We start from the raw sequence: 26,986 nt of genomic DNA, 5'->3' as shown, positions 1-26,986 counted from the left end.
GTACTGAAACATGGTGGGATTGTTCTTATGACTGGAGTGCTGCAATGGATGGCTGTAGGCTCTTCAGAAGGGATAGGAAAGGAAGAAGGGGTAATGGCATGGCACTCTATGTTAGAGAGTGTTTTGAAGTTGCTGAACTAAGGGCTGGGAATGACAAAGTTGAATCTCTGTGGGTAAGAATCAAGGGGAAGGCCAACAAGGTGGACATCCTGATGGTTGTCTGTAATTAACCCCCTCACCAGTATGAAGAGATGGATGAGGTATTCTCTGAGCAGCTGGCAGAAGTCACACAATCGCTAGCCCTTGTTTTCATGGGGGACTTCAGCTTTCCTGATATATGTTGGAAATACAATACAGCACAGAAGCAGCAGTCTAGGAGGTTTCTAGAGTGTATGGAAGACAACTTTGTGATACACCTGGTAAGCAAGCCCACCAGGGGATATGCCCTGCTAGATCTACTGTTCACAGAGAAGGACTGGTGGGAGATGTGGAGGGTGGGAGATGTCTTGGAAAGAGTGACCACAAAATGGTAGAGTTCTCAATTCTTGGTGATGTCTGAAGGGGGAGTAGCAAAACTGCTGTCTTGGACTTCCAGAGGGCAGACTTGGAACTGTTCAGGACACTGGCAGGGAGATCCCTTGGGCTTCAGTCCTGAAGAATAGAGCTCCAGGAAGGCTGGTCAGTTCTCAAGAAGGAAGTCTTAAAGGCACAGAAGCAGGCTATCCGTTTGTGCTGCAAGATGAGTCGTCAGGGAAGACTGATGTGGATGAAAAGGGAACATTTCCTGAAGTTCCAGGAGAAAACAAAAATCTACCTCCTGCGGAAGAAGGGATGGGCAACTCAAGGACAGTACGAAGAAGTTGTCAGGATATGCAGGGAGTAAATAAGAAAAGCAAAAGCCCAGCTTGAACTCAACTTGGACACTGGGGTAAAAGAGAACAAAAATCATTTTTACAAATATATTGATGGTAAGAGGAGGGCTAAGGAGAATCTTCATCCTTTATTGTATGTGGTGGGGAATGTGACCACTGAGGATAATGAAAAGGCTGAGGTTCTCAATGCCTTTTTTACATCTGTCTTTAAAAGTCAGACCAATAATCCTCAGGGTACTCTACCCCCTGACTTTGAAATCTGGGATGGGGAGCACAGTAAACCACCTACAATTCAGGTGGAAACAGTTAGAAACCTACTACTCCACCTGGACTGCCATAAGTCCATGGGCTGGATGGGATCCACCTGAGAGTGCTGAGGAAGCTGGTTCAGGTTATTGCCAAGCCACCATTCACCACCTACCATAGAATTGCTCAGGTTGGAAAAGACCTTAAAGAACATCAAGTTCAACCGCAACCTAACCATACTACCTGAACTCTAACAACCCTCTGCACAGAATCATAGAATTGCTCAGTTTGGAAAAGACCTTAAAGATCTATCAGTGTTCCTGGTCAACCAAAGAGGTCCCAGAAAATTAGAGACTTGATAATGTGACTCCAATCTTCAAGAAGGGTCGTAAGGAGGACCTGGGGGCAGGCCCAGCAGCCTCACCTTGGTGCCAGGAAAGGTTATGGAGCAGATCATCTTGAGTGAGACCACACAGGATGTGCGGGACAACTAGGGGATCAGGCCCAGACAGCATGGGTTCACAAAAGGCAGGTCCTGCTTGACCAACCTCATCTCCTTTTGTGACCGAGTGAGCCACCCAGTGGATGAAGAGGAAGGCTGTTGATGTAATCTACCTAGGCTTCACCAAAGCCTTGGACACTGTCTCCCACAGTGTTCTCCTGGAGAAGCTGGCAGCCTGTGGCCTAGACAGGTACACTCTTTGCTGAGTAAGGAACTGGCTGGCTGGCCAGGCCCAGAGAGTGGTAGTGAATGGTGTTAAATCCAACTGGTGACTGGTCATGAGTGGTGTTCCCCAGGGGTCGGTACTGAGGCCTGTCCTGTTCAATATCTTTAATGATGACCTGGATGAGGGCATTGAGTGCATCCTCAGTAAGTTTGCAGATGACATCAAGCTGGGAGGACATGTCGATCTGCCTGAGGGTAGGAAGACCCTACAGAGAGGGATCTGGACAGACTGGATCACTGGACTGAGGCAACGGGATGAAGTTCAACAAGACCAAATGCTGGGTGCTGAACTTTGGCTGCACCAATCCCAGGCAATGCTACAGGCTTGGGGCAGAGTGGCTGGAAAACTGCTTTGTGGAAGAAACAGACCAGGGGGTGTTGGTTGATGCTGAACATAAGACGGCAGTAATCCCAGGTGGCCAAGAAGACCAATGGCATGCTGGCTTGTTTCAGAAATAGCATTGCTAGAAGGAGCAGGGAAGTGATCATCCCCCTATACTCAGCACTGCTCACTCAGGTGAGGCTGCACCTCAAATACTGTGTTCTGTTTCAGGCCCCTCACTACAAGAAGACACTGAGGCCCTGGAGCGTGTCCAGAGAAGGGCAATGAAGCTGGTGAGGTGTCTGGAGCACAAGCCTTATGAAAAGCAGCTGAGGGAACCGGGATTGTTTAGCCTGGAAAAGGTTCAGACCTTATCGCTCTCAATAACTCCCTGAAAGGAGGTTGTGGTGAGCTTGGGGTCAACCTCTTCTCCTGTGTAACTAGCGATAGGACTAGAGGGAATGGCCTCAGCTTGCGCCAGAAGAGACTCAGGATCATGCCCCTTGACCTGTTGGAAACGCTCCTCCTAGTGCAGCTAAGAATACTGGAAGCCTTCCCAGCACCGAGGGCACACTGCTGACTCATTCCACTTGGTGTACACAAGGACCCCTTGGTCCTTTCGTACCAGGCCTCTTTCCCGCTGCGTGCCCCTGTCCTGTCCTGGTGCCTGGGATGCTTCCTCCGCAGGTGCAAGCAGACTTTGCACTTGTTGATCAGGCTCTCCCTGTCTATACCCTACGTACACGGGGGATGCTGTCAGAACGAATCGCTGGCACGCCGAGGCACCGCGGCGGGAAGCCGAGGCGAGCGGCGTCGCACGGGGAAGCCCCGCCGGACTGCAGTGCCGCGACCGCCTTCACACCCTCCGCCAGGGGCGGTCGTCCGTGCCCTGCCCCCCGGCGGCGTGAGGCAGCGCTCGGCCCTCGCGCACGGCTCCCTCCGCCCCCATCCCTTGCCCCTGCCCGTCGCCGCTCAACGCCAGCCACCGGCGGGGCGGAGGCAGGGCTCGAGTACGGCGCGGCGCCGCGAGGCAGCCTCGCCCGTCAGCCGCGCAGCCAGCCCCGGCCCGAGGGGAGCAGCCCCCATGGCTGACCGGAGCCTGATCGAGGGCGCCGAGCCCTTCCCGCGCAGGGAGGAGGCTCCGGAGTGGGGCTACGAGGAAGGTGAGGAGCGGGCGCCGGGCAGCGGCTGAGGCGGGGGAAACTTTCCCCACGGGCAGAGGAGGTGGTGGTGGTGGAGGAAGATTTACATCGCGGCGCGGTGGGGAGGAGGATCGCGGGGGAGCCGGGGAGCCCCAGGGGCGGCTGGTGACAGCCACGTCCTTGGCGGGGGCGAGGCGGGGGCTCCGGGGATGAATCGCCCCGTAACGACTTCTCCCGGCGCTGCAGGGGTCGAGTGGGGGCTGATTTTTCCCGATGCCAACGGGGAGTACCAGTCGCCCATCAACTTGAACTCGAGAGAAGCGAAATACGACCCCTCGCTCCTGGAAGTGCGCCTGTCGCCCAACTACGTCGTGTGTCGCGACTGCGAAGTGATTAACGACGGGCATTCCATTCAGATCGCCCTCAAGTCCAAATCAGGTATGTTCCGACACTGCTTACGCTTCTCCAGGGGCTTTCTTGGGCGCTCGCTGCCTTTCGGGTTGCTGTGCGCGCATCCTGGGGCATGGGAGGGGCTGCTTCAGCGCTGGCTGCGGCTCGGAGGAGGGGTGGGTGCTGCTGGCTTGGGGCTGCCTTTGGGAAGGGAACGTGTCAGCGCCCAGATGGATGGGCAGTGAGGCCGCTCCAGAGCACGTTCGGGGACGCTCAGAGCAAGGGTTGGACCCTGTTGTGGTGCTGTCATCGAGTGTGCTGACTGTTGTCTGCTATTGCTGTTGCTATTGCTAGGACAGTGTGATGCCAAACTGGCAAAATCTTCCCATTCTCCGAAGTCTGTGTGAGTTTAACTAAACTTTTCACATTAATTTGAGTGGGCTGTGAATACTAACTAGTCAGTTAACACAGATACTCCAGGTAGACATACCTACAATATTGATGAGGAGCAGGTAGCAAAGCAGTCCTCATTTCTGAAGGGTTTTTCAGGTTCATTCAACAAATAAGAACTAGAAGCTGATAAACAATTTCAAGTTTAGTGGAATGACAGTATCTCGTTCAGACCTTTCACGTGGATATACTATTCTCTACAAGGTAGACAGACAACTGTCAGGGAAGTTGGCAGAGAAAGCTCCTTATGCTTTCCAGTCCTGTGGTAGTTCTTACCGTGTGTTTTGAAGAGTGTCCAAGTTATTCTAACCGGTCTTAGCTAGCAGCTGCCTTCTGGGGGCATTTGAACAGCTGAAAGTTGTCAAACAATGAGACAGCCCAACTTTTGTTTCCTTCTGAGATCCCAGTAGTCCCGCGAGCTGCAGCTGTGTTGGCGGTGAGGCAGTCAGTTCAGTTTTACGCTGATTTTTTTTAAACAGAAGGGTTTGTTCTTTTAATAATTATGATTTCCTTTATGATAACCCTCCCGTGGTAAATTTGATGTTTTATTGCAAAACAGAACTCTTCTTTCCACAGATTTTTGCAGATTTTCAATAGGACAGAAGTTTTGTACTTCCTGTCAGTTTTATTTCCTTCATCAGAAGCAGGGCTCTTTTCTCAGAGAGTAAGGTTCTCTCTGCTGCATCGGGAAGGTCACTGAATTCTTCTTTGGAGTAAGAGTGACTACACACAACATTGCCACTTGCATGCCAAAATGCAACTCATTAAACCCTCTTTTCTGAGGACAGTTTGTAACTTGGTAGCAGTAATTAGTAAGATGGGACCAGCGCACCTATATACATGTGCGAAACCATTCGAGACCCAGGAAAAGAAAAATACTTTTTAAACTGGAATGCAGACTGATGTCAGACTGATGAGTGTTGAAATATAAGAAATTACGTGAAATAGAATGAAAGTTTATGACTGAGATATGGGATTAGGATTTAAGAATTCCTGGTTTACTTTCAATTTCTTCTTAGTTGCGTATTACCTAATTTTCCATTTTTAAATGGGATGATTTTTCCACGTTTGAAGGGAGAGCACAACATTACTTATCCCTACAAAGAGAAGAAAAGAGTTAGTAAGCTGTGTTTGACCTAGTATTCTGGCTAATTTTCAGGGATTGCGGAAACTCCTGCAGGTTCTCTTCCTCACAGGGGATCTGTGATGACAAGTCCATTTAGCCAGATTGTTTTAATGGGAACTGTTGAGCGCTAAGTGCTTTTGAAACTTTGTCCAGTTGATGTGCAAGAGAGTCACATCTACTGTAACGCTGTCAGTCAAAGAAGAACAACTTTGTGGAAAGCATAAACTGATTAAGTGCATATTAAAAGTCAATTTGTCCTTTCTGGTGAATTATTTTATCCTTCAATTCAGGACATGCTCCATCTGGAATTCTCCATTCCTTCCTGTTATTTAATTGTAAACATTTTTACAGCCTGCTTTCAATTTGATCATCATACATATGTTATACATTAGGTGGAATAAGCATGACCAACCGTGTTATGGAATTGGATACTGAAAATTGCTGTGGAGGATCCATATAAGAGCAAGACTTCTCTTAAGCCGTTAGTAGGTTGCAAATCAGATGATTTGTTTTTCAGTAAGGATCAAAAATTGCTGGAAAGTATAGTTAAACATTTCCTGCATTTACAAGGATCAGAATTTGATGAAAGGCAAAGAAAGATAAACATGCTTCATGCACTGAAATACTTCTATCATGGGATCAGTGTATAAATTAAGCTTCAAAAATGAAGTCTTAGAAGCTCCTGTAGATACAGAACTACTTCATATAGAAAACATTCAGTCTAGTTACACTTTTTAGGAACGATATTTTAAAACAGGAAATGCTCTACTTTCCTAAGAAGTAACCCCAATTATCATGTAACTTTTTATTTGTCTAGATTTTCCTAAGTACTTTAATTGGCTGTTTTCCCAAATATTCACTAGATTTGCAGATTTTTCCCTACAGATATAGGTATGAGTAGAATATAGATAAAGAAAGTTTAAGAAGCAGATTTGAATTCATTATTACATTTAGGGTATTTCATTTTAGGAGCCCTTACAGCTGTTAGGTTAATTATTGCGAATCATTAAAAGAGAACTAATCTGAATATTTCTTTAGCGCTAGTGACTGAAAACTGTAACTGATCAGGTTTCTTTTTCAAAGTCAATGAAATGTAAGCCAGAATGTAATGGATTATGAGGAAGACTATACATGACCTTAAATAAAACCCAGCCCTGTGTGGAAGCCAAGACCCAATGATTTCAGCATAAAGTTACCTACAGCATGCAGGGTAGTATTTGGTGTGAAGCCAGTTCACAAATCCCTGGGCCAAATGTTTCCACTGATTAATTCCACAGTAGGTTGGAACTCAAGAAGGTCCAAGCGAAATCGCTTGCTTTTAGTACTTATTGTTAGGGTAGAAGTCTCCATTAATGCAAAGGAATCAAACTATTATATGAAGTGGTTGCTTTGTGTAGTAATTATGTATGGATATTTTTAAGAAATTCTGGATACTTTAAAAAGCTATGTTAGGAAAAAGCTATGGCTGTTTAGAAGTTGTTTTTAAGGAAATAAGCACATGTGTGATTATATATATTGATTATATTTGGCTATGGAGGTATTCTGTATCTCAGAGGCTGACAGGTGGTGTATGACTTACTACCTTTACCTTGGCAAACATTGGCAACCAAAATTTTCTGTCAGCTTCTGTGATACATAGCAAATATAGGTGATGAAAATTAAGCATTTGGACTAGTTGAAGGTAGCGACCAGTTCAGTTCACAACCTTTACCATCTGTTTAGAGCATGTGGCTACTGTCTTGATAACAGCAATAAACGTATTCACTCTTCTGATAAAGGTACAGTGTTTTTATTTTGTGTTATGTACCAGCTGTTCTGGCTCATAAAACTAAGAGCACAGCATGACAGTATTTTCACTGTTGTTTATAACTGCCTACATTCTGTACCTGCACAGAAGTTCTAAGGTAAAGATCTCACCTCTGTCAACTTTCCTTTCTAACTCAGTTGACAATAAACTTGCAGCAATGTCCTCATTGTGTTTAAAGAATATGTTCATTGGCTTATCTCTTACAAAACCGAGTGTGTTACCATTTGTGTTCTTTCCCAGTGTTAATAGGTGGGCCGTTACCTCGAGGACATGAGTTTGAACTACACGATGTTCGATTTCACTGGGGGAGAGAAAACCAGCGTGGTTCTGAGCACACAGTTAATTTTAAAGCCTTTCCCATGGAGGTAAGAGTGATGCTGCATTGCATAAAACCCTTTAAGTCCAAAAGATTTCAATTCTTAGCTTGACTTTGTGGAAGTTCAGAAGAGGTTTTCTTTTAGCTCAGCATTCTAGTGCTTTATATTTCAGCTGCAAAATTGTCTTCCTGAGGTGTACATTAGGGATGGTAAATTAGGATATACATCCGGAATAGAATGTCTCCAGCACTCACTCCACGTGATTAATTGGTCATAAAGTTAACTTTCAGAATTATTAACTTCTGTCTTAATAGTAATAGTGTTCTAACAAGATCTGCTGTTTTAACACTTCCTATGTCACCGTGACTAATAGCTATAGATGGGGAGAACTGGCCACTGGAAATGTTTCCTTGGTGAACGATAACAATTTAGGAACATTTGGAGAAATCTACAGTAATTTGTTAACAAAATAGCTTTACGTATCTGAAATCTGAAGGTTATGTGATACTCTTAGATATGTTCTTTAATATCTCAGTTAATTTCAAAATTTTGAAACACAAGCAAAGTAATAATAATAATAAATTGGAATCTGAACAAATTCAGCTCTTCACAAAATCCCAGTTTTGGACTCCCAGGCTGCCCAAATACTAGAACTACTCTCTTCTTCCTTCCAGCAGCCTTTCATCATTCACTTTCCACTTCCCATTGCTTATACTTTTCAAGGAATGTCTTGGAGTATCACTGAGACCATGGGCTACAACACTAATGTATCAGATACCAAACCTGATGTTTAATGACTTGAGCTATGCAATTTTTATTTCATTTATTGTACTCTGTATTAGTTTTAAATAAACTGTCAAGATTTTTTTTGTCAGAGTTCTTTGAGTTATTTTTGCCTTAAATATCTACCATAATTACTTAGGAGCCTGAAGCAATACTTCCTTTTTTTTTTTTTTTTTTTTTTTTCTTTTCTTTTTTTTCTTTTTTTCTTTTTCTTTCCCTGTTTTCAGTGCTAGGAGATTTATGGCAACGTTATTCATGAGTTCAGACAGTGGGAATATAACTGCTTTATGGTAAAGGCTATAAAAAGTATTAGAGTACCTACAGCAGAACTCCGTGTAAAAGGCATGTTGGCTTACACCATCAATCTAACTTTTAGGGTTGTTTAGATACCTTCTTTGGGGTCAGATGTTAGTTTCTGGTGTTGATTTTACACTGGTCCATCACAAAAGCCAGGCAGATATAAAGTCACTCACATGGACTGTATAGGTTGATTTCAGGCAGATCCTGGCAATTCAGGAGAATTGATTGAGTGAGGAAGACTCACCAACCAAAAGAAAAGCAGAGAAATCACCTTTGCATCCTGGTTACCTGACTTAATGTAGTCTGTACGAGCGATAAGACTTCATGCTACTATAGTGTTCCTATGATGCAGGAAGTAGTTTGTTCATTGTGAAGCAGCTCTGCCTGGTGCTTTTCCTCAGGTCTGATTCAGCATGTGGTGGTCAAGAAATATTGACATAAATTATGTAGAGAATTTTCTTGGGAATCCAGCTTGCAGTCTCCTTTATTAAGGGGGTGGACAGTGATAGGACAAGGGGAAATGGTTTTAAACTAAGACAGGGGAGGTTTAGGTTGGATATTAGGAAGAAGTTTTTCACACAGAGAGTGGTGACACGCTGGAACAGATTGCCCAAGGAGGCTGTGGATGCCCCATCTCTGGAGGCATTCAAGGCCAGGCTGGATGTGGCTCTGCGCAGCCTGGTCTGGTGGTTGGTGACCCTGCACATAGCAGGGGAGTTGAAACTCGATGATCATTGTGATGCTTTTCAACCCAGGCCATTCTATGATTCTATGAATATATGATTCTGTGATTCTATGATTAATGTTGAATTTTGCAAACAGATCCCTATGCAGATTAATTCTGGCAGAAAGTGACAGAATAGTTGATACCATCATATCCAAGCTCTGTTGTGCACAGGTGTATTGTTTGAGCCAGTTCATTATCTTCTGTTTCATGTTGAAAAAAAAAAAAAAAAAAAAAAAAAAAAGCAGTCTGACAGATGAGTTACATGCACTTCATTTCCTGTATCTGTGAACAGCAGCTGTATTAAACCCAGCTCAAATTGTCCAAATTAAATATTGGACTTGAGGTGCTTGTAGCCATTAATGAAGTAGTACACCTCAGAGTCCCGAATGGATGATTTTCTTTTTGTGTCCTAGGGATTCTCCCACCTAGTTGGTTTTGTGGACAACAAACATTTGGAGTAGGGGACTGGGAAATTTATTTTCTTAACTTTTAACATCAGCATTATTTTCTGCAGCTGTGGGAAATCAACATATTCTGAACACATACTGGGCTTGAATTTCACTGGGTCTCTTAGTTACTTACTGATAGATGCCTATTTTGCGTATGCATGAGCACTCTGGGGAAGTTTATGCTTTCTTCCGATACTAAGTGGTATTTGTTTGAGCACAAATACATGGCTGTAAATATAAAGATATAAATACAGTGAGCACCAAGCACATAGTTTGGTTCTGTTGCCAGTGGGGCAAATCTAGCAGGATGTTTTTCCTAACAAACCAGAGATGAATTTACAAAGCATTTTAAAGAATTTTAAACTCTCCTCCTTTTGTGAGAGGAAGACAAGCCAAGCAGATAAGCAGTAATATGCAAACCTAAGAGCTTGCTTTAACCAAGTGCATTAACACAACAAACTAGGTGCAGATTGCATGTTCCATTAAACTATTAACAAATTGGAGCGGTTCTATTAAAAAACACTCTGAACTCTATCTGAGCTAACTGTTTACTATCTGGAGTGGCCCTCTGGTTTTCAGGACTGAAGATTGTAAGACTATTTTATTATTATTTATTGGACCAGGAAGTTGTAGATTTAGATTATTAGTGTAGTGATGTTTGTAAAGGGTGACTTTGAAAAGCATTATTTTTCAAGTCTGGAAGAAAACTTTTCACTGAATCACAGAATGGCTTGGGTTGGAAGGGACCCCAAGAATCGTCAAGTTCCAGCCCCTCTGCTACAGGCAGGGCCACCAACCTCCAGGTCTGGTACTAGACCAGTCTGCCCAGGGCCCCATCCAACCTGGCCTTGAACACCTCCAGGGACGGAGCATCCACACCCTCCCTGAGCAGCCTGTTCCAGCACCTCAGCACTCTCTCTGTGAAGAACTTCCCTCTGACATCCAATCTAAACCTTCCCTCCTTGAGCTAAAACCATTCTTCCTTGTCCTGCTACTGTCTACTCGAGTAAAAAGTTGATTCACCTCCTTTTTCTAATCCCCTTTTAAATACTGGAAGACTGCAGTGACGTCTCCTTGCAGCCTTCTTTTCTCCAAGCTGAACAAGCCCAGCTCTCTCAGCCTGTTTTCACAGGGGAGGTGCTTCAGCCCTCTGATGATCTTTGTGGTCCTCCTCTGAAACCCTCTCCAACCGCTCTACATCTTTCCTTTCTTGGGACCTCAGACCTGGATGCAGTACTCCAGATGGGGCCTCATGGGGGCAGAGTAGAGAGGGATAATCACCTCCCTGCTGGACACCCCTCTTCTGATGGAACCCAGGATACCATTGGCCTTCCAAGCTACAAGAGCACGCTGCTGGCTTGTGTTCAGTTTTTCATCCACCAGGACCCTCCTCCACAGGGCTGCTCTCAAGGATTTCTTCTCCCAGTCTGGATACGTAACTGGGATTACTCCGACCCAAGTGCAAAACCTTGCACTTTGCTATGTTGAACCTCATTAAGTTCACATGGGCCCACCTTTCGAGTTTGTTGAGGTCTCTCTGGATGGCATCTCTTCCTCCTTACATGTCGGTTGCATCAGTCAGGTTAGTGTCATTGGCATACTTGCTGAGGGTGCACTTGAGCCCATTGAGAGTGCACTCAAGCCCATTAATCTTTAATCTCTGAAACCATATCCGCTTTTATAGAAATTTAGCAATATCTCAGTTAGGTAATATCCTGTGTCTCTTAGTGCAACAATCTATTATTTCTTACTCGACAGCTGGACCTTTGCACATGGTTAAGATATATAGGTTCACGGTGAGGTAGGTGTGACTCCTAAACTTAAGTAACTTTTGGAACAGCTTGAAATTGTTCACACTGGAGAAAAATATTATTTATGTGAGTTGGAGGCTGAGTGCATCGTTATGTTTATTAGTATCTGAAGTTCAGCAAAGATGTGTTTTCCACCTTTCTTGACTGAAGAAGTCAGAATGTTGACAATAATACGCAAGTGTAATCGTTTTCACTAAAACATCTGTGCTTGTAATCAGTCAGGAAAATAAGACAGAAGAATAAATAGTTGTCGAAGGTGAATACTATAAGACATTTATTTTTTAATCAAAGGAAAAGCAGAGTGCTGTTAAAATACTCCTCTCTTTGTTTCATAAAAAAACAGATGAGAAGGGCTGTTCTTGCTTTTTGGACAGAAATTGGAAGGAGACATGCAACTTTCTCCTGAAACTGTTCTCACTAAGTACTTCTACCGCACATAAACAATGTTGCTTGACCTTTGGCCACCAGTTGTGTTAAGTTTTCAGTAACTGTCTTAACACTGAGAGACTGTTTCTTGTCAGTAAGTGGAACAAGGTACTAAAAGTCAGATCATGCTTTGCAGTACACATTTTCACAGAGCAGTAAAACCCATGCTTGTGCTCTTATGTGTGTTAACTGAACTTGACTTAGGTTTAAACAGGAGAGGAACTATTCTATATATTTCTTAATTTCATGCCAATGGAATGGATTATCGAACTGTAATGAAGCTCTGCCTCTCTTCCTTGTCTTTGCTATGTAAGAGGGAGACAGATGGAGACAGGAGTAGCAAATGACTGCTCATGTTAGCCATGACCATTTATTCTTACTTTGAACAAAATTGCTATGGGGTAACTAACAGTGGAGTCCCACTGTATCTGATCTTTGTATCAACATGGCATATTATGATGCCAGGCCTAACCAATTTATAATCCAAAAAGGACAGGAGAGCAGCAGAAAATGAACCGTGGGATGGCATCAATGCCTTTTTATGTAAAAAATTAATATGTTTTAACAGCTTCTGAAATGAAGGAAAATGTAGGGAAAATTATGCCTTAACGGTGTCTCCTCCTCATATTTACTCAAGTGTTGGTGTAACCAAAGCCATAGTCTGAACATAAGGAAACTGTTGTTTCCAGTCTGCTGTTCTGAAATAAAACTCCAACTAAGGGAATAAAAGGGCTCCTTTCAATGCTTGTATATGACCAGGAACATAATTCCCTGTAATCCATTCTCTTTAAAATGTAGGATTGTATTAGCTGTGAAGCATGTGAAAATTCTCAGTAGAAGAGGATTGGCAGAAAACCATTTTAAATATGTTTCAGAGATATGCAGGAAGGTTAAAACTTGTATTATTATCTCTTTTTGAACAGATGAAAGTCCAGTTGCCTGAAGGACCAGAATCAGTTCTGCACAGGAAAATCAGTGTTCCTTTCTGCTATGTAATGAAGAGCAGAGTAATTCATTCTGTAGTCTCTTTCAGAGTTACTGAAATATCTGCTAGAACATGCTTATGTGTAATTAAACATTTCATACCCTCTGTCCAATTTAAACTATTAAGTTCCCCTCTGTTCATGTGAAATGGTGCCTGCCTGTGGATTACATCAGTTGGTTTTCAAGTGTTAGGCTAGGCTGCCAACATTATACTTCTCAACTTTCAAATCTTTACAGTCTTTGGTGTGAGGTTTTGTCTGTGTTGAGATCTGTAATCACAAACATGCACAGAATGCATCTTCTTCCTGCCATTTCTTGAGAGGAAGTGATGTACTTTCAACAAATAAGTTTATTCTTTGCCAACCTTAGATATTCTTTGCCACTTTCTTTAGGCTTGCTGTCTGTTCTGTTCAGTTACTTATTAGCGTGTTTTGTTATTTTGTTTAAAAAGATAAAACATTGTTTGTAATTGAAATGGAAGGCATAAGCTTCCCTGTCATTTCCTCTTGACATGGAAATTTATAAATTTCAGTGGATTAGGGAGGTGTGAATGGCAAGCAGAACTTAATGCATAGTGACAGCAGTTTCTGATATGTGAGCTTAGTTTTGAAACCTGTGGATTTTTGCTAGTAGTTTTAATGGGACTATTATCCTAGTCATAAACTATTAAAGAAAATGTTTTAAACTGAGGAATAAATCGTATTACCTGAGTAACGTAAGACCTAGGAGTGAAGAACATCCAGCTTAGGCAGTCTTGATTTAAGAGGAGGCAAACAGAGCAGATTCTGGATTGATTTACATACCTTCATGCTGAGGTTTGGAACACTGCTTAGAAATTTTCCATGTTTTCTAATGGAAGAGTAGTTTGTTACTCAGTGGCTTGGAACATTTTCTGAATTTTGAAATCATTGCAGAATAATACTGTGGGCCATGATTAAAGCAGTGCTTCTTGTAAGAAAATGATTTCATTCATGTAATTACTATGATAATGGGATGCTCATGACTGTACCAAACAACATTCTAAGATATAGGGTCAGACATATTATTTAAACATTTAATTGTTTAAATAAATAATAATAAAAAAAAGGTGCAATCCTGCAGTGCCTTTGTTAAGAATCGAAATATACATAACTAAAATCTAAAAAAGCTGTCTGGGGGAAGCAGAGGAGAGAAGAGAAGAGAGTAGGAAGGGATCTTCAAAGATCAAGTCAAACTTCCTGACCGCTTCAGGGCTAAACAAATGTTAAAGCATATTACTGGGGGCATTATGCAAATGTCTCTTGAGTATTGACAGGCATGGGACATCAGCCACCTCTCTATGTCTCTGTGAAGCCTGTTCCAGTGTTTGACCACTCCCATGGTAAAAAAAATATTTCCTAATGCCCAATCTGAACCTCCTCTGGTATAGGCTTGTGCCCTTCCCATCCTGTCATTGGATCCCAGGGTGAAGAGACTGGCATTGCCTTCTGCACTTCCACTCCTCAGGAAGCTGCAGAGAGCTGTGGAGCTGAATCTTTGAGAAGTTATGAATAAAAGATCAATTACAGTTTAAAGTAGACATACCCATTGAACGTTATCTAATTTTTGAGAACAGAATTGTGGAAAAAGCTCAGGAAAAACAGACCAGTATATATAAGCATATATTTTCAGTTTGGATTTCCAAATCTGCACTGATTTATAAATATATAGAATCTTCTACACATTATGTGTACACATTATGCCTTTTAGAAGCATAATAATAATACTTAGCATTACACAGAACTCCATGGGAAAAACTAGTCCTAGGACTAATTTCAGGGCTGTCAGTGAATTGCATTACATGTGATGTTAGCCTCATACGTGCAGGTGTTTAAGTATTTTTGTGTATTATTCTATATGTCTTACACTCATTGGTCCTCTAATTCATGTATCTTCTCTTTGTTGTTATTTTTTCTTTTCGATAGTGATATGAAGTTGGGAGGTCTTTGTTTCCTCTCAGTATACTAAATGAAAATTGGCAAGAAGATAAAAACAAAATTACCGTCGTTGTAAAAGCACACAGAGGCAGTTTATGACTCTTAGGATTGCTAGTTGCTAAGCTCTTTCAGTATTATGTTTTTATCATGGTTGAAGGATAATTTGACCTAAATAGGCACATTCAGTCTCTGAAGTGTACTTTGTTTCTAGGTAATTTGTCAACATGATTGGCTCTCGTATTGCTCACTCATGTGTAGTTTTCATTTATCATGGAATATGATCTTTGAGCTTTGTAATGTGGATTCATGGTTAAGATACATGCAGAAACAGGCTGTTGTGCTAGAAACATGCATTTAACTTGATTAGCTTCTGAGAAATACCCAGTTAAGCTCTGTGGAAGAACTGTAGACATCTTCAGAGGTAGTGTTATTTCTCCATCTGTACGAAATCTGCCATTTATTCATTGGATTGTGAAAGCCATACAAGCTGCCAGACACCAAATCAGAGAGTGGCATTAATGGTCAGTACTGATGTTTCTTTTCTCTTTTAAGAGTTATCTTATTTCCATCTAGTCATGTGCTTGAGGCTTCATGGATCACACACATCTAAAAACTCTTCTGAGGTGGCAGTTGCAATAGCCTCTGATTTATGACTTCTGCCAGAATGGAGAACTTCAGTATTCTTATGAGAAATAAATGGTCCAAACTACAAATGATTGAGTGAAATAGGAGTAACTTTTCTAAGGAGAACGTCTCAGGTGAAAGAAGTTTGCTGAAGGAAATTTCCTTGAGGTTTTTAAAATACATGTAGATATGGTGCTTAGGGACGTGGTTTGGTGAGCACGGTGGTGATGGGTTGATTGTTGGACTAGATGATTTTAGAGATCTTTTCCGATCTTATTAATTCAGTGATTCAGTGAAATGATGAGAAGAAAGCGAGAAGTGAACCAAAAGGGAATCAATTCTCTGTGTTCCCTGTTCTGTCGTAACTCAGTTTACTGGTTTAGTGCTGCCAGAAGTTGAGGGCAGTCTTTGCATTTTGCCAGTAATAGACTTTTTACACCAAATTTTCTTGCAGCTAAGGTGCAGCATTCAATCAAAGGTGGTAGTAACACCACCTGTGGTGTTACTGCATCCTCACTAAGGGAAGCAAGAGGCCTTGAAGGCAGAATAGGTTTTAGCAATCCTTGTCTGTGGTGGAACCACCTCTGATACTTTGTTAAAATATGTGAAACTTTTCCACTCCTTTGGCACAAGTACTGCTTTGCCTTTCTCCTGGAACTGTCTTGGTCACAGTGCTTGTAGTCATGAATATAGAGGCTACTATTATGACATCCTTTACTGCATAGCCCATTCTGAACTATAACAAGATGTCTTCTTAAGTTTTCACTGTGCTATATACAGGAGAAGAGCTTGTGTAGTCACTTAGATGATGATACTTCTGAGGAGGATTTAAGCCCTAATTTGAGCACACAAGTCTATTCCCTCTTGTTTTTTTTTTTTTTTTTTTTTTTTTTTTTTTTTTTTTTTTTTTTCATGGCTGTCTGCCCTTGACTGGCTTTCCCTTGGTTCTACATCATTTTCTGATTTCTGCTATGGTCATTGCTGGCACTGTGCTTACATCTTGTGTCAGTTTCCTGGCATCCTGGCACTTTGCCCTCACTACTTGCCTAACTCTTTCTGCCTAAGGCCTGTCAGTTCTGAAAGAAGTTCATAGAATCATAGAATCGTAGAATCACAAGGTTGGAAAGGACCTACAAGATCATGTAGTCCAACCCTCCTCCCATTACCGTTGCTACCACCAGCCACTAAACCATATCTCATAGCTCCTCATCCAGATGCCACTTGAACACTGCCAGGGACGGTGACTCCACCACCTCCCTGGGCAGGCCATTCCAGTGCCTGACAACTCGCTGAGAGAAAAAGTTTTTCCTTATGTCCAATCTAAATCTCCTCTGGTACAACTTGTGCCCATTTCCTTGGGTCCTGTTTGTTGCCTGGGAGAAGAGGCCATACCCCTCCTCATCACAACCTCCCTTCAGGAAGAGTGCAATGAGGTCTCCCCTGCGCCTCCTCTTCTCCAGACTGAACAATCCCAGCTCCCTCAGCCTCTCCTGATAAGATTTGTGCTCCAGACCCCTCAGCAGTTTCGTTGCCCTTCTCTGGACACGCTCCAAGGCCTCAATTTCTTTCTTGTAGTGAGAGGCCCAAAACTGAACACAATACTCGAGGTGCGGCCTCACCAGTGCTGAGTAAAGAGGGATGCTTACCTCCCTGCTCCTGCTGGCCACACTATTTCTAATGCACGCCAGGATGATTGGGAAAGAAAATTCCTTATTTCCTCCCTTTCCATGCTGAATGCTTGTGTCAAGACCAACTTCTAGGTTAGCTTCAGTATATGAGTGAAAGAGAGAAACAACAGCTTTTTGATGATAACCTACATACCCATTTTTTTGTTATTTGTGTTAATGGTAGACATATGGCTCTTAGGAGGTGAAGGATAAAACTTGAAGCTTACCTAAGAGCTGAAGAGCTTTGAAGGCTTCCATTAATAATCCATTAGTAATCTTTGCCTCCATCTGCGCAAGTGAGACAACTTCTTCTATTGCCAATGAACTTGTAGAGAACAAGTTCAGAGGGATTATTTGGCCATTGTCACACATACCGTTCTCAGAACTGACAGAGAACTGACTCAGAATTCCTAGATGCTTAAGTTCTAGAGAGATTTTCAGACACTGTAGTACCAAAACAGCTAGTTTAGGTTGTAAACCCCAACGGAGCAATTTAACCATAGGGCTATCTGATGCCTTGCTATGTAGGCCACACAGTTGCCAATAGGGCAGTCTCACTGCTTATTCCTACCTTCCCATTGTGCCAGCATTAAGCCTTGTAATGAACTGGACTGAGGCACGGTTAAAGTTCAACAGAATTTTGAGAGTCCATGCATCTAGGGGAATGGAGAAAAGTATAATGCAATTATGCAATGTGCAGAAGCACAATTCATGGAGCATCTGTTGGATATGCATTACAAGGTTTATTATTCCAGTGAAAATGGAATGGTCTCAGTTTCCTAGAGGAGTGTAGTATGGATGAACAACTGCTTGCTGGAGAGTAGTTGAGATTATGACTTAAAAAGATAATATGCAGCTGCAGATACTCATGTCTTTAGAGAGACCCTTAACTTGCACACACGAAACCATGAGATTCAAATAACTTATTAACAAATCTTAATAAATAAGGAGGGAATTAGTTTGGTATTCTTAATTTTTTTTCTGCCTTCATTAAAGAATCTATTGTTGAGAATTAAATCTTTGATTTCAATCCTTCCATATACAAACAATCCGGTTTTAACTTCAGGGCAGCATGTTGCAGGCAACACTTTGTGGAACTAGACATGCTTATATTAAATAGCTAGTTGTATAAATAGCACTTCCAGTGTTAACCATGTAACCTCCACCACTTTGTGTTTTCTATGTTGATGTCATTGCTAGCCTGTAATGTCATCAGCTATTCATCAAGGTCCAGTCCTTTTAGAAAAACTTCCCTTGCTGCAGATGTGGAGATAAAAAAGCATGTGCAGACATACACATACAACCATGCAGACTGGCCACAATCCGGAGTAACAGCATGATGGAGAGTTCTGCACTGAAATCCTTGTTTTTTCCTTTTTGGCCTTCAGAGTTCAAGGGAAGGAAAAATAAAGGCTCAAATGTGAATGTGCTCCTGTTAGCACAGGTAAGTGCAGACCCAGGGAACCACAGTCTGCATGTTTTCTGAGGCCAGATGTGGTATCAGGGAACAATATTCTGCTCTGTGGTGCTCCTTTCTTTACATCCTGAGCAGAAACTTGGCACAGTGAAGAATCCAAGTTATGAATTTGACTGAAAGAACTATGTAGCTTTTCTTTCTGAATATTTAAAGTCAGCAAAATAGAGTCAAGGGTGTTTTGCCTTTTTCATTCCTTTATTTAGTCTGTATAATTTTAGTGAGGTTAGAAAAGTATACATTTTTTATTTATTCTTGTTTTGCTTCTATCTCCTATGCATGCCAGTCGAAATAAGCACTGCTTGTGCTTTCAAACAGGAAGAAAAAATAAATACAGATGAATTACAAATTATAGTGTCCTCAGTTTCCCCTATACTCATTGATGCCTTGCCACTAGTTTTTTTAAGAAACAAACAAACTAATGTCATATGTCAGTGGCCTCTGTGAGCTGCTGAGGTGAACGTTTGACCTTCTGTTCAAGTCCTGGATGAAAAGGGTCTAGGTAGGGTTTGCAGAGATTTCTGGAGATTGGTCTCCTTCATTCTTCCCTCACATTGGCATTGTGGTTGCATTAATCATACGTTTTATGCCTGTATCTTGCTTCCCTGTTAGTGCTGAGAGACTGCAGTGGTGTATGGCTCTGTGTCAGCCTCCTTGTGCCACTTTCTTGTTTCCTAATGTTGGAAATGAAGCCTCCCTGTGACAAGTTGGCCCATCTTTAGTTAGAAGAGGGACGCAAGATTTGACCCATTTTTTGCTTTTTTCTTAACAAGGTTAAATCATTTTCTTTTATTAGCCTTTTGTCTTCTTTTGCCGAAACAGAAAGAAGAGGACTCAGGTGGATTTTTTTTTTTTTTTTTTTTTTTTTTGCTTCCTTTTCTTTTTAGCTTACTGTTTGTAGCTGTGGTCTTCCGATTCTCTCAAATGTTGTAATTGTAATTTTGTTTTTTCACTGGACCAGCAGTTCGTTTTCTTACATGAAGTGAGACTGCTGCAGGGTACTAAATTCTTCAAAGGGAACACAGAAGCCTGGTTAATGTTAGATGTTGCAGTATTTTCGTTATTCTTTTTCTATATGGTTTACCAGTGTGGTAGACACTTCCATAGCACAAGGAACTTGCCACAGTGACTGCTAGAACATTTCCGTAGACTTAAGAAATAATCCAGTAGTCCCTCTATTCCTTGTCTTTCCGGTGGCACGCCTGAAGGTATGTTGCACAATTGCCTGGAACTTCTTCTGTAGTCTGTTTTTTCAGTGTAGGCAATTGCTGCATGGCTGATTTTTTGAAAAGAATAGATTTTGGAAGGTATATTTGCAATCATTCTTTATACAACCTAAGTAAAATAATTTCTTTTACAACCACATTACAGTTCAACCCTCTTTCAAAGGTGTTCATGGAGAGGAGAGCATAGTCAGTAAGGATGCTTCTGGATGAGCTTGATGAGCATTTATTCTGAATTTTTTAACTGTGAATTTAGCTTTTGGCCTAAGACACTTTTTATCTCACACTATGATGCAAAGTTATCTAAACAGCTCTGTACTCTACTCCATTCTGATTTATTGTTTCCACCTAATTCGACTGATTTTAGATTACAGGTCACTTTGTTTAGGGAATGTCGTCTTGTTCATTACATACTCAAGAGCCTGACAGTTAAATGATGGACTAGGCCTAGATCTTTAGACTTCAATAAATTATAACAAGCAGAGGTTGAGCAGAAGTCATGCAAACATACCTTCTCCCCACATAACGTGGGAGAAGGGAAAGCAGAAGTTGCTTTCCCTTCTCCCACGTTATAATACTTGGGAGATTTTTTACTCTGTGTTTCTTGGCACTGCTTCCAGCCTGTCGTACTTAGCATCGATCTCAGCATTGCTTTCAAAGATAGGCACAGAGTCCCCTTCATGCCTTTGTTTTGACAATAATCTATGTATGAAATGTTAAAGATGATTTAATTCCTACTGAAATTCAGTGGCATTTTGGCACCTATCCACAACATAAGCATTGAAAAATTCAAGTCTACAAGCATAAACCAAGTACACTCATTAACGCTCTAAGTCTTTTGGCTACTGCCTCCTTCTCTTCTTCGTACTGCTTTCACCTAGAGTTCATAATAGAATAATTTATTTGCATTTGCATTTGCATTTTAAAAGGAGCATATTTTTCTTGACTGAACTATGCAGACTTTGTACTTTATGGGTTTTTGCTTCTTTTTTGTGTTATGAAGTATGTACATGTACTCTCGCTTCTCATAAGACATTTTCCAACAGCCTCTGTATCAATTCCATTAACTTTAATTTCCTAAACCTCTCCTTCAGGCTGTTAATAACTAACTTTCTATTTTTTAATCACTTTTCTTGAACCTGTGTGCCCTGGTCATATCCTTGGTTTGGTCCCCTTGTGAGACTTCGAAGCTTAATTACTGTATGTTATGGTCACTGCCAGCAGCTTAGTCAATTGCTTCCTGAAGCAATTCAGTGCCAAGTCAAGTATTAACTCATAAATTCTTGTGCACATGTATAATAGTAAGGCATATTTTTTTTCCACATTTTGTCCTTACGTGATATTGTTGATGGAATGTTTGGTTTGTTGAAGTTATGTATCATTACCATATGGCTAGGCTGTGTTGCCATACATTATTACTAGCTGTAATCCTCAGCTTCATTTCAACCCTCTTAGACCAGGAGAAAGACTATATGTTGGCTCTCGTTAGGCATCTGGAGTTTTCCATTTGTACCATTCCCTCCTCAGCTTTTATGGCATGTTGTGGATGAAGTGGGAATGTCTTAAAAGTTTTAAAGACTTTGTTAGAAGTCCTTAACAAAACTGGGTGAGTCCAGGAGAACAGTTGTTAAGTTCTACAATAGGTTGTTTTTATATCAACCATATAAAATCTAACAGGAACAAGCACCGGACTCTGCACTTGGGAAAGGGCAATGCTGGATATACAAATGGACTGGGAGACAGGAGCCCTTCAGAAAAGAATCTGGGGGTGCTGGCTGACAGCATGTTGAGTCTCAGTCAGCAGTTGTGCCCTGGCAGCCCAAAGGTCCATCTGTACCCTGAGGTGCACCAGGCCCAGTGCTGCAACTGGAAGAGGGGAGGGGCTGTCCTCTGCTCTGTGCTGTGTGGCCTCACCAACAGCACTGGGTGCTGTTTGGGTGCCACAATATAAGAACAACATAAAACTATTAGAGAGCATCCAGAGGACAGCTACAAGGATGATGAAGGGTCCGGAGGGCAAGGTGTGTGAGAGCAGGCTGAGCTCCCTGGGTTCGCTCAGCCCAGAACAGAAGAGCTGAGGGGAGGCCTCATTGCAGCTGCAGCTCCTCACGGGGAGCGGAGGGGCAGCGCTGAGCTCTGCTCTCTGTGACAGTGACAGGGCCCGAGGGAATGGCATGGAGCTGTGAGGGGAGGGGCAGCTGGGGGTCTGCATTCTTGGTCTGTAATAGCACTGGACTAAGCAGACTTTTCTGGAGCTTGTAATTGCCAGTTGCATAGCAAACAAGCAGTACCTGCATAGCCTAGTTCTGACTGGGGAACAAGCTTTTTCCAAAAGAACCTGATTCAACTTCGAATTAGTAGCTGACTTTGAAGTTGGTGCTACTTTGTGTGGAGGAAGGAGGATTTGCATCAATTGGCCTTAGGAGGCTCCTTCCAGCCTGCATCATTCTGTGATTCTGTGGTTTTAAGTGCAAATTAAGAATACAATAAGGCCAGCAACAGATCTTAAAAGAGTGTTTTTGCTCCTTGCAAAGATCCACAGAGCAGCCAGTGATGTAGAAGAAAAATGTGCTTGTTTTAGTAATACTTTTTTATTGATAGAAGCTGGCTTCCAAAACTAATAAATGTACAAGGTCATATAGAGTGACTCCAATTCTTGCCAGCATTCATCATCCCAGTGACTTATTCTGTGTAAAAGGCCTTTTTGCATTGATATAGGAAACGTTTTCCATGATGGAAAAGGAACTCATTGAAGTGTGAGGTTTTCATTTGTTTATTGCATTTAAAGCCCAAAACTCAGGTCTTTACTCAGTTTTGAAGCAGTGTTGATTTGAGATAGCTAAATAGTTAATGTCTGCCTATGTTTTTCCTGGGCAAGGACATCAGGACTAGGATCAAAAGTCTTTTGGTTGAGTGGGAACCAGGTGAAAATGAAGGGGATCCTCAAAATTTGTTCTATACCAAATAATCCTTCTGTGGAGTTCACTCTGCTGCCTGGAATAATTCCTTAATCTTTCCTGTGAGGGAGAATCTCTCCAGCTGCTCACAAAACAAATCAGCTCTATCAGTACTTGGTTATTATTTGCCTTTATGAATTTTCAGTTCATCCAACTTTAAAGATTTTAAGTCACTGCTACAATTCTTTAATTTACAGCTGGAATATTAAAAAGCTCCAGATAATTTTGGATTTTGGAATGCTAAGGAGTTTCTCACACTCTTCTAGTATTTCTGTAAAAGTACAGTCTAGCATTCCAAGCCATCTGTGACAATCAGCAGCATGGCTCACTCATTCTGGTTGTATAGAAACAACCTAATTACTGAGTATCGACACGTTAGCTGGCAACTTGAACAGCATCTCTCCTGCTTTAGCTTTTTTGTACCTACAATGAAGCTCACAATGGTGAGCTGCCAATACACTGCGCTGGTTATTTAAAAAACCCATATGCTTGTGTTTTCATCAGAGGCTGGCACACACCCCTTGTGAGCAGGCACTCTCAAATCAATGTCACAAATCAATATAGTTGTCAAATCAGTGTAAAACTGAAGGTTACCAAAACACAGGTCATTGATCTCGTAAGTTGCCCTGGCTGTTATGAAGTTGTCAGTGTAGGCAGATATTATATTGATAGTTTCAAGACTTGTAAAAGCACTGAGGTCTTTCCTCTGTGCACATCTGATTCCCATTAATATTTACAAAAGTTATAGGCCAAGTTGTTTGTGCTCTGTCCTTTTTTGAGTTCAAATTTTATGTTTGTAGTCTTTTTGCTGTCATTTTTTCTTTTTTACTATTATTTGATGTCATATTGCAAAAAAACAAACAAACAAAAAACCAACAAATAAACAGAAGGCAAAAAGAGCTGCAGAAAGTCACACAGACACATAGGATAAACCACAGTTTGGTTGGAACATTCTTCTGAGGACACTTAGGACACTTAGGTCTTACAACTTTCTTAGTAATATTCTCCTTTTTGAATCCCCTGTTCATTGAATTAACCAACCTCCACTGGAGCTACATTTTTCCTGTTCTGTAGAAGAATAATTTTGATTTGGCTTCCATGTATTTAAACAGATGCTGACATCTATTTATTTAAATGTGTGTGCACAGCATTATTGCAAAGCAGAAGATGTGAGGCCTATTGGCTTGTTGTTAGGATGTATTTTGGCATTATTATTTTTCATTAGTTTTCCTGTTTAATTTCATCTTGTATATCTCTAATAACAGAATGTTTTCTGTGAAGAGCTATTCCAAACATCACCTAGATTCAAAGCATGGGGACATAATGAATGCCCTGTGGGATCAGACCAGTGTTCCATCCAGTATTCCATCTGTAGCTGTGGCAATAAGAGATGCTGTCTGAGGAGAACTTCAACCTTACTGCTTCCTGTGTTGTACTCAGTCATTTGTGAGTTGTTGGACCTAAGGCCACATCTCTGCCTGTTCTTTTATCTGTTTGTGGACATAATTCACACAACCCACTTATGAACCTGTACTGTGTGACTCCACAAGTGTTTATGGCAACATGTTTATAACCTACTGTGTAAAAAACAAGAGTGCTAATCTACTGTAACTATTGCCGTCTCTAAGGCAATAATGCAGAAGCATTTTTAACACTGACCAGAAATTTGTTCTACAGAACCCAGTACAAAATGGTGATTCGTATTCCAAGGAGACTAAGATTTATTTAAAGCATTCTTGAGCAGAACCTCAAAGTTATAGAAATCTTCAGACCAGAAGGTGATGAACGTCTGTTTTAGTACCTTTACTAATGTGGATTACTAAATGTGGATCTTTTCAAGTCATGTCTACGTTAGCCTTAAGCACATCTATTTTTACTCTTTGCATTATTTTCTTTTTGTAGTAGGCCATCCTGACCTCTGTTGAGTTGGTGGAGAGGAAGGAGGCTCTGAGGGTCTGCAGAGAATTTTCTTTCCCCAAGTAAATGGCAAGGCCTAAAGATACCCTTAAAATGGGTAGCTCGTACTTAACTTACTCTTCTCACGTCCCAGGAGATGTGGGAAGAGGCATATATATATTTATATCTATACACACCTATATACCTAGCCAATATATATAATTAGTATAAGAGCTGGTCTCTGCCCTGATAAGCCTGCTGTCTGAGACAGGACAACAACCTGTTTCTGGGTGCACTGGGGTTAGTGCTGGTACAGTGTGAAGTGCTTGTTCGTTTTCTTCTCTCTGAGGCTGTTTTCCTTTCAAATCTTCAGAAACAAACAGTTGTCAGAACATGGAGAAACATCAGATTACATACTTCACCTCCAAAGGAGCACGGCAAGCTGCTGAATGTCATGGCAGCCCTAGCCAGGACCTGCCTGTTGACACAGTCAAAGGAATGCTCTTTTTAAATTTGGCTATCGCTCTCAGCTCTATTGTTCCAGTCACCGAAGGAAAAGCTTGCTTTGACATTTCAAACAAAATGAATAGCGTTGCCATGTAGCATTGTTCTCCCCAGCACCAAGGACGTTGCCATCAGGACTGCAGTCACTGCAACCTTTTTCTTTCCTGTGTGCGCTCCGCCTGCCCGCAGCTGGCTCACATTCCCTCCTGAATGTCAGGGCTTGGTTGGGTTGATGGGACTGCATGAGCCCCCTCTGGCGGATGGCTCCTGCACACTCCAGGCTCTCTCCGGGAAACGCAGTGCTTTGCCTTCTTGAGTGGTGGCCGTTCTGTGTTGGCTGAAGTGAGCGTTCGGGACTGGGTTGTTATTCTTCGGTCCTTTGTTTTTATTCCTTTAAAAGCCAAAGGCAAATTAAATTTATAGAAAAGCTTGTAACGTACAATAAAATATGACACACCAAGTACATGCAAAACAAATTAGTTCTAACAAGGAGCATTTGCATGTCTAGTAATTCTGTAGTCAAGAACATATGTATTAGTGTTTTCAGATGCAAACAGTTTTTTAAAAGAAGTTTCCTTTCTTATTTAGTACAGCAAATGCCTTTAATCGACATAAACAGAATTATTTGCAATGATCATTTAAAATTCAATTTATGACAGATTCATTTAAAAGTTCATATTTGAGAAAGGCTTTTAAAGTTACAGTAATCTGGAGTAGTGCCTCAGATTATCACCAGAGGTGAAATAAGGGGAGAGGAAGTGATCTTCTGAAACCTGCAGTCCCTTGGTTAATTCCTGCTCTGTGAGAAGCCTTTCACAGTGGTAGGCACTGGGCAAAATTGAAACACCAAATGGAAAGATATGCTACCTGTTTTAAAAGCTGCTGTGTCTGGATGTGGAAATGATGTTAAGTAAGAGAGTGGCACTAACTTCTTACACATGCCTGAGCAAAATATCGATCACGTGATCTTACAACAGGATTTAAATTTAAGAATATGTACTTTTTTTAGCTGTTTTATGTGTTTGGAGTGTGCAGAAGTTATTAGCAAATAAAAGCAGCTATGCTTAGGATGCTTAAGCTCTGCAATGTTACCAAATCCAGCTGCAGAGATTACTTTTTAGCATCAGTACTGGAAAACCTTGTGCTTGCAATGCATATTCGCTCACAGCAGATGGTAGTATCTCTCCCTGCCTCCCCCACTTTCCCTTCCATCCTTCCTTACACCTTTTTGGCCTGCCTTCCTGTCTGTTAGTCTATTTTCCAGCACTTTTCTCAAACATCACTTCCCAAATCATGCCAGACAGCTCTGACACCTCACTAGAACAAACTTCATGTTTACCATCCAGTGTGTCCTGCCTGACCTGTATCCATTCATTAAATCCTATAGATCGTACTACCTGTGAAAGAAGGCAGTTGAAGGCTCTCATTTGCCTCATTAGCATCTCTTTCTCCACTATCCTGAAGGTGCTTCTCCAGACATTTTCTCTGCTTAACTTTCTCTCTGTTTAACCTTTCCTGATATCACTTCACTTACTCTTACTGCTGAGATTTGAATAACTCATCTTACAACGTGGTGTTTGAGACAAGTGTCACTGAGATAGAGCAGCCAGCCAGTCAAGTGTGTGTCTGGACAGCCTATGTCCACAATCATGGTCATAGCTGGCAGACTGAGTGGCAGCGCTGGCAGGCTGGATTAACTACATTGGTTATTTCAGTATTCAAAGTAAGAGAGTGACTGTTATCTACACCTTTGTTATAGACATTTGGTAACTGACCATAAATCACTTCTGCAGGTTTTTTTTTTTTT

The 26,986-nt window shown here is 41.7% G+C and overlaps 1 protein-coding gene across 2 annotated transcripts in view; it reads left to right on the top strand.

Annotated features, from left to right (window-relative positions):
• The first annotated feature begins 3,151 nt into the window (after positions 1-3,151).
• Positions 3,152-26,986, top strand: part of CA8 (carbonic anhydrase 8) — a 51,907-nt gene continuing 28,072 nt past the window's right edge. For both annotated transcript variants that reach the window (XM_419221.8, XM_040696652.2), the window contains exons 1-3: positions 3,152-3,330; positions 3,556-3,747; positions 7,323-7,447. In XM_419221.8, coding sequence (XP_419221.3) covers positions 3,252-3,330; positions 3,556-3,747; positions 7,323-7,447 — 396 coding nt within the window. In that variant the 5' untranslated portion in view covers positions 3,152-3,251. The remainder of the gene's footprint in view (positions 3,331-3,555; positions 3,748-7,322; positions 7,448-26,986) is intronic.

Source organism: Gallus gallus, chromosome 2, assembly GCF_016699485.2.
Source record: "Gallus gallus isolate bGalGal1 chromosome 2, bGalGal1.mat.broiler.GRCg7b, whole genome shotgun sequence".
Classification (NCBI taxonomy): Eukaryota; Metazoa; Chordata; class Aves; order Galliformes; family Phasianidae; genus Gallus; species Gallus gallus.
This window is presented reverse-complemented; position numbering and strand designations above follow the sequence as displayed.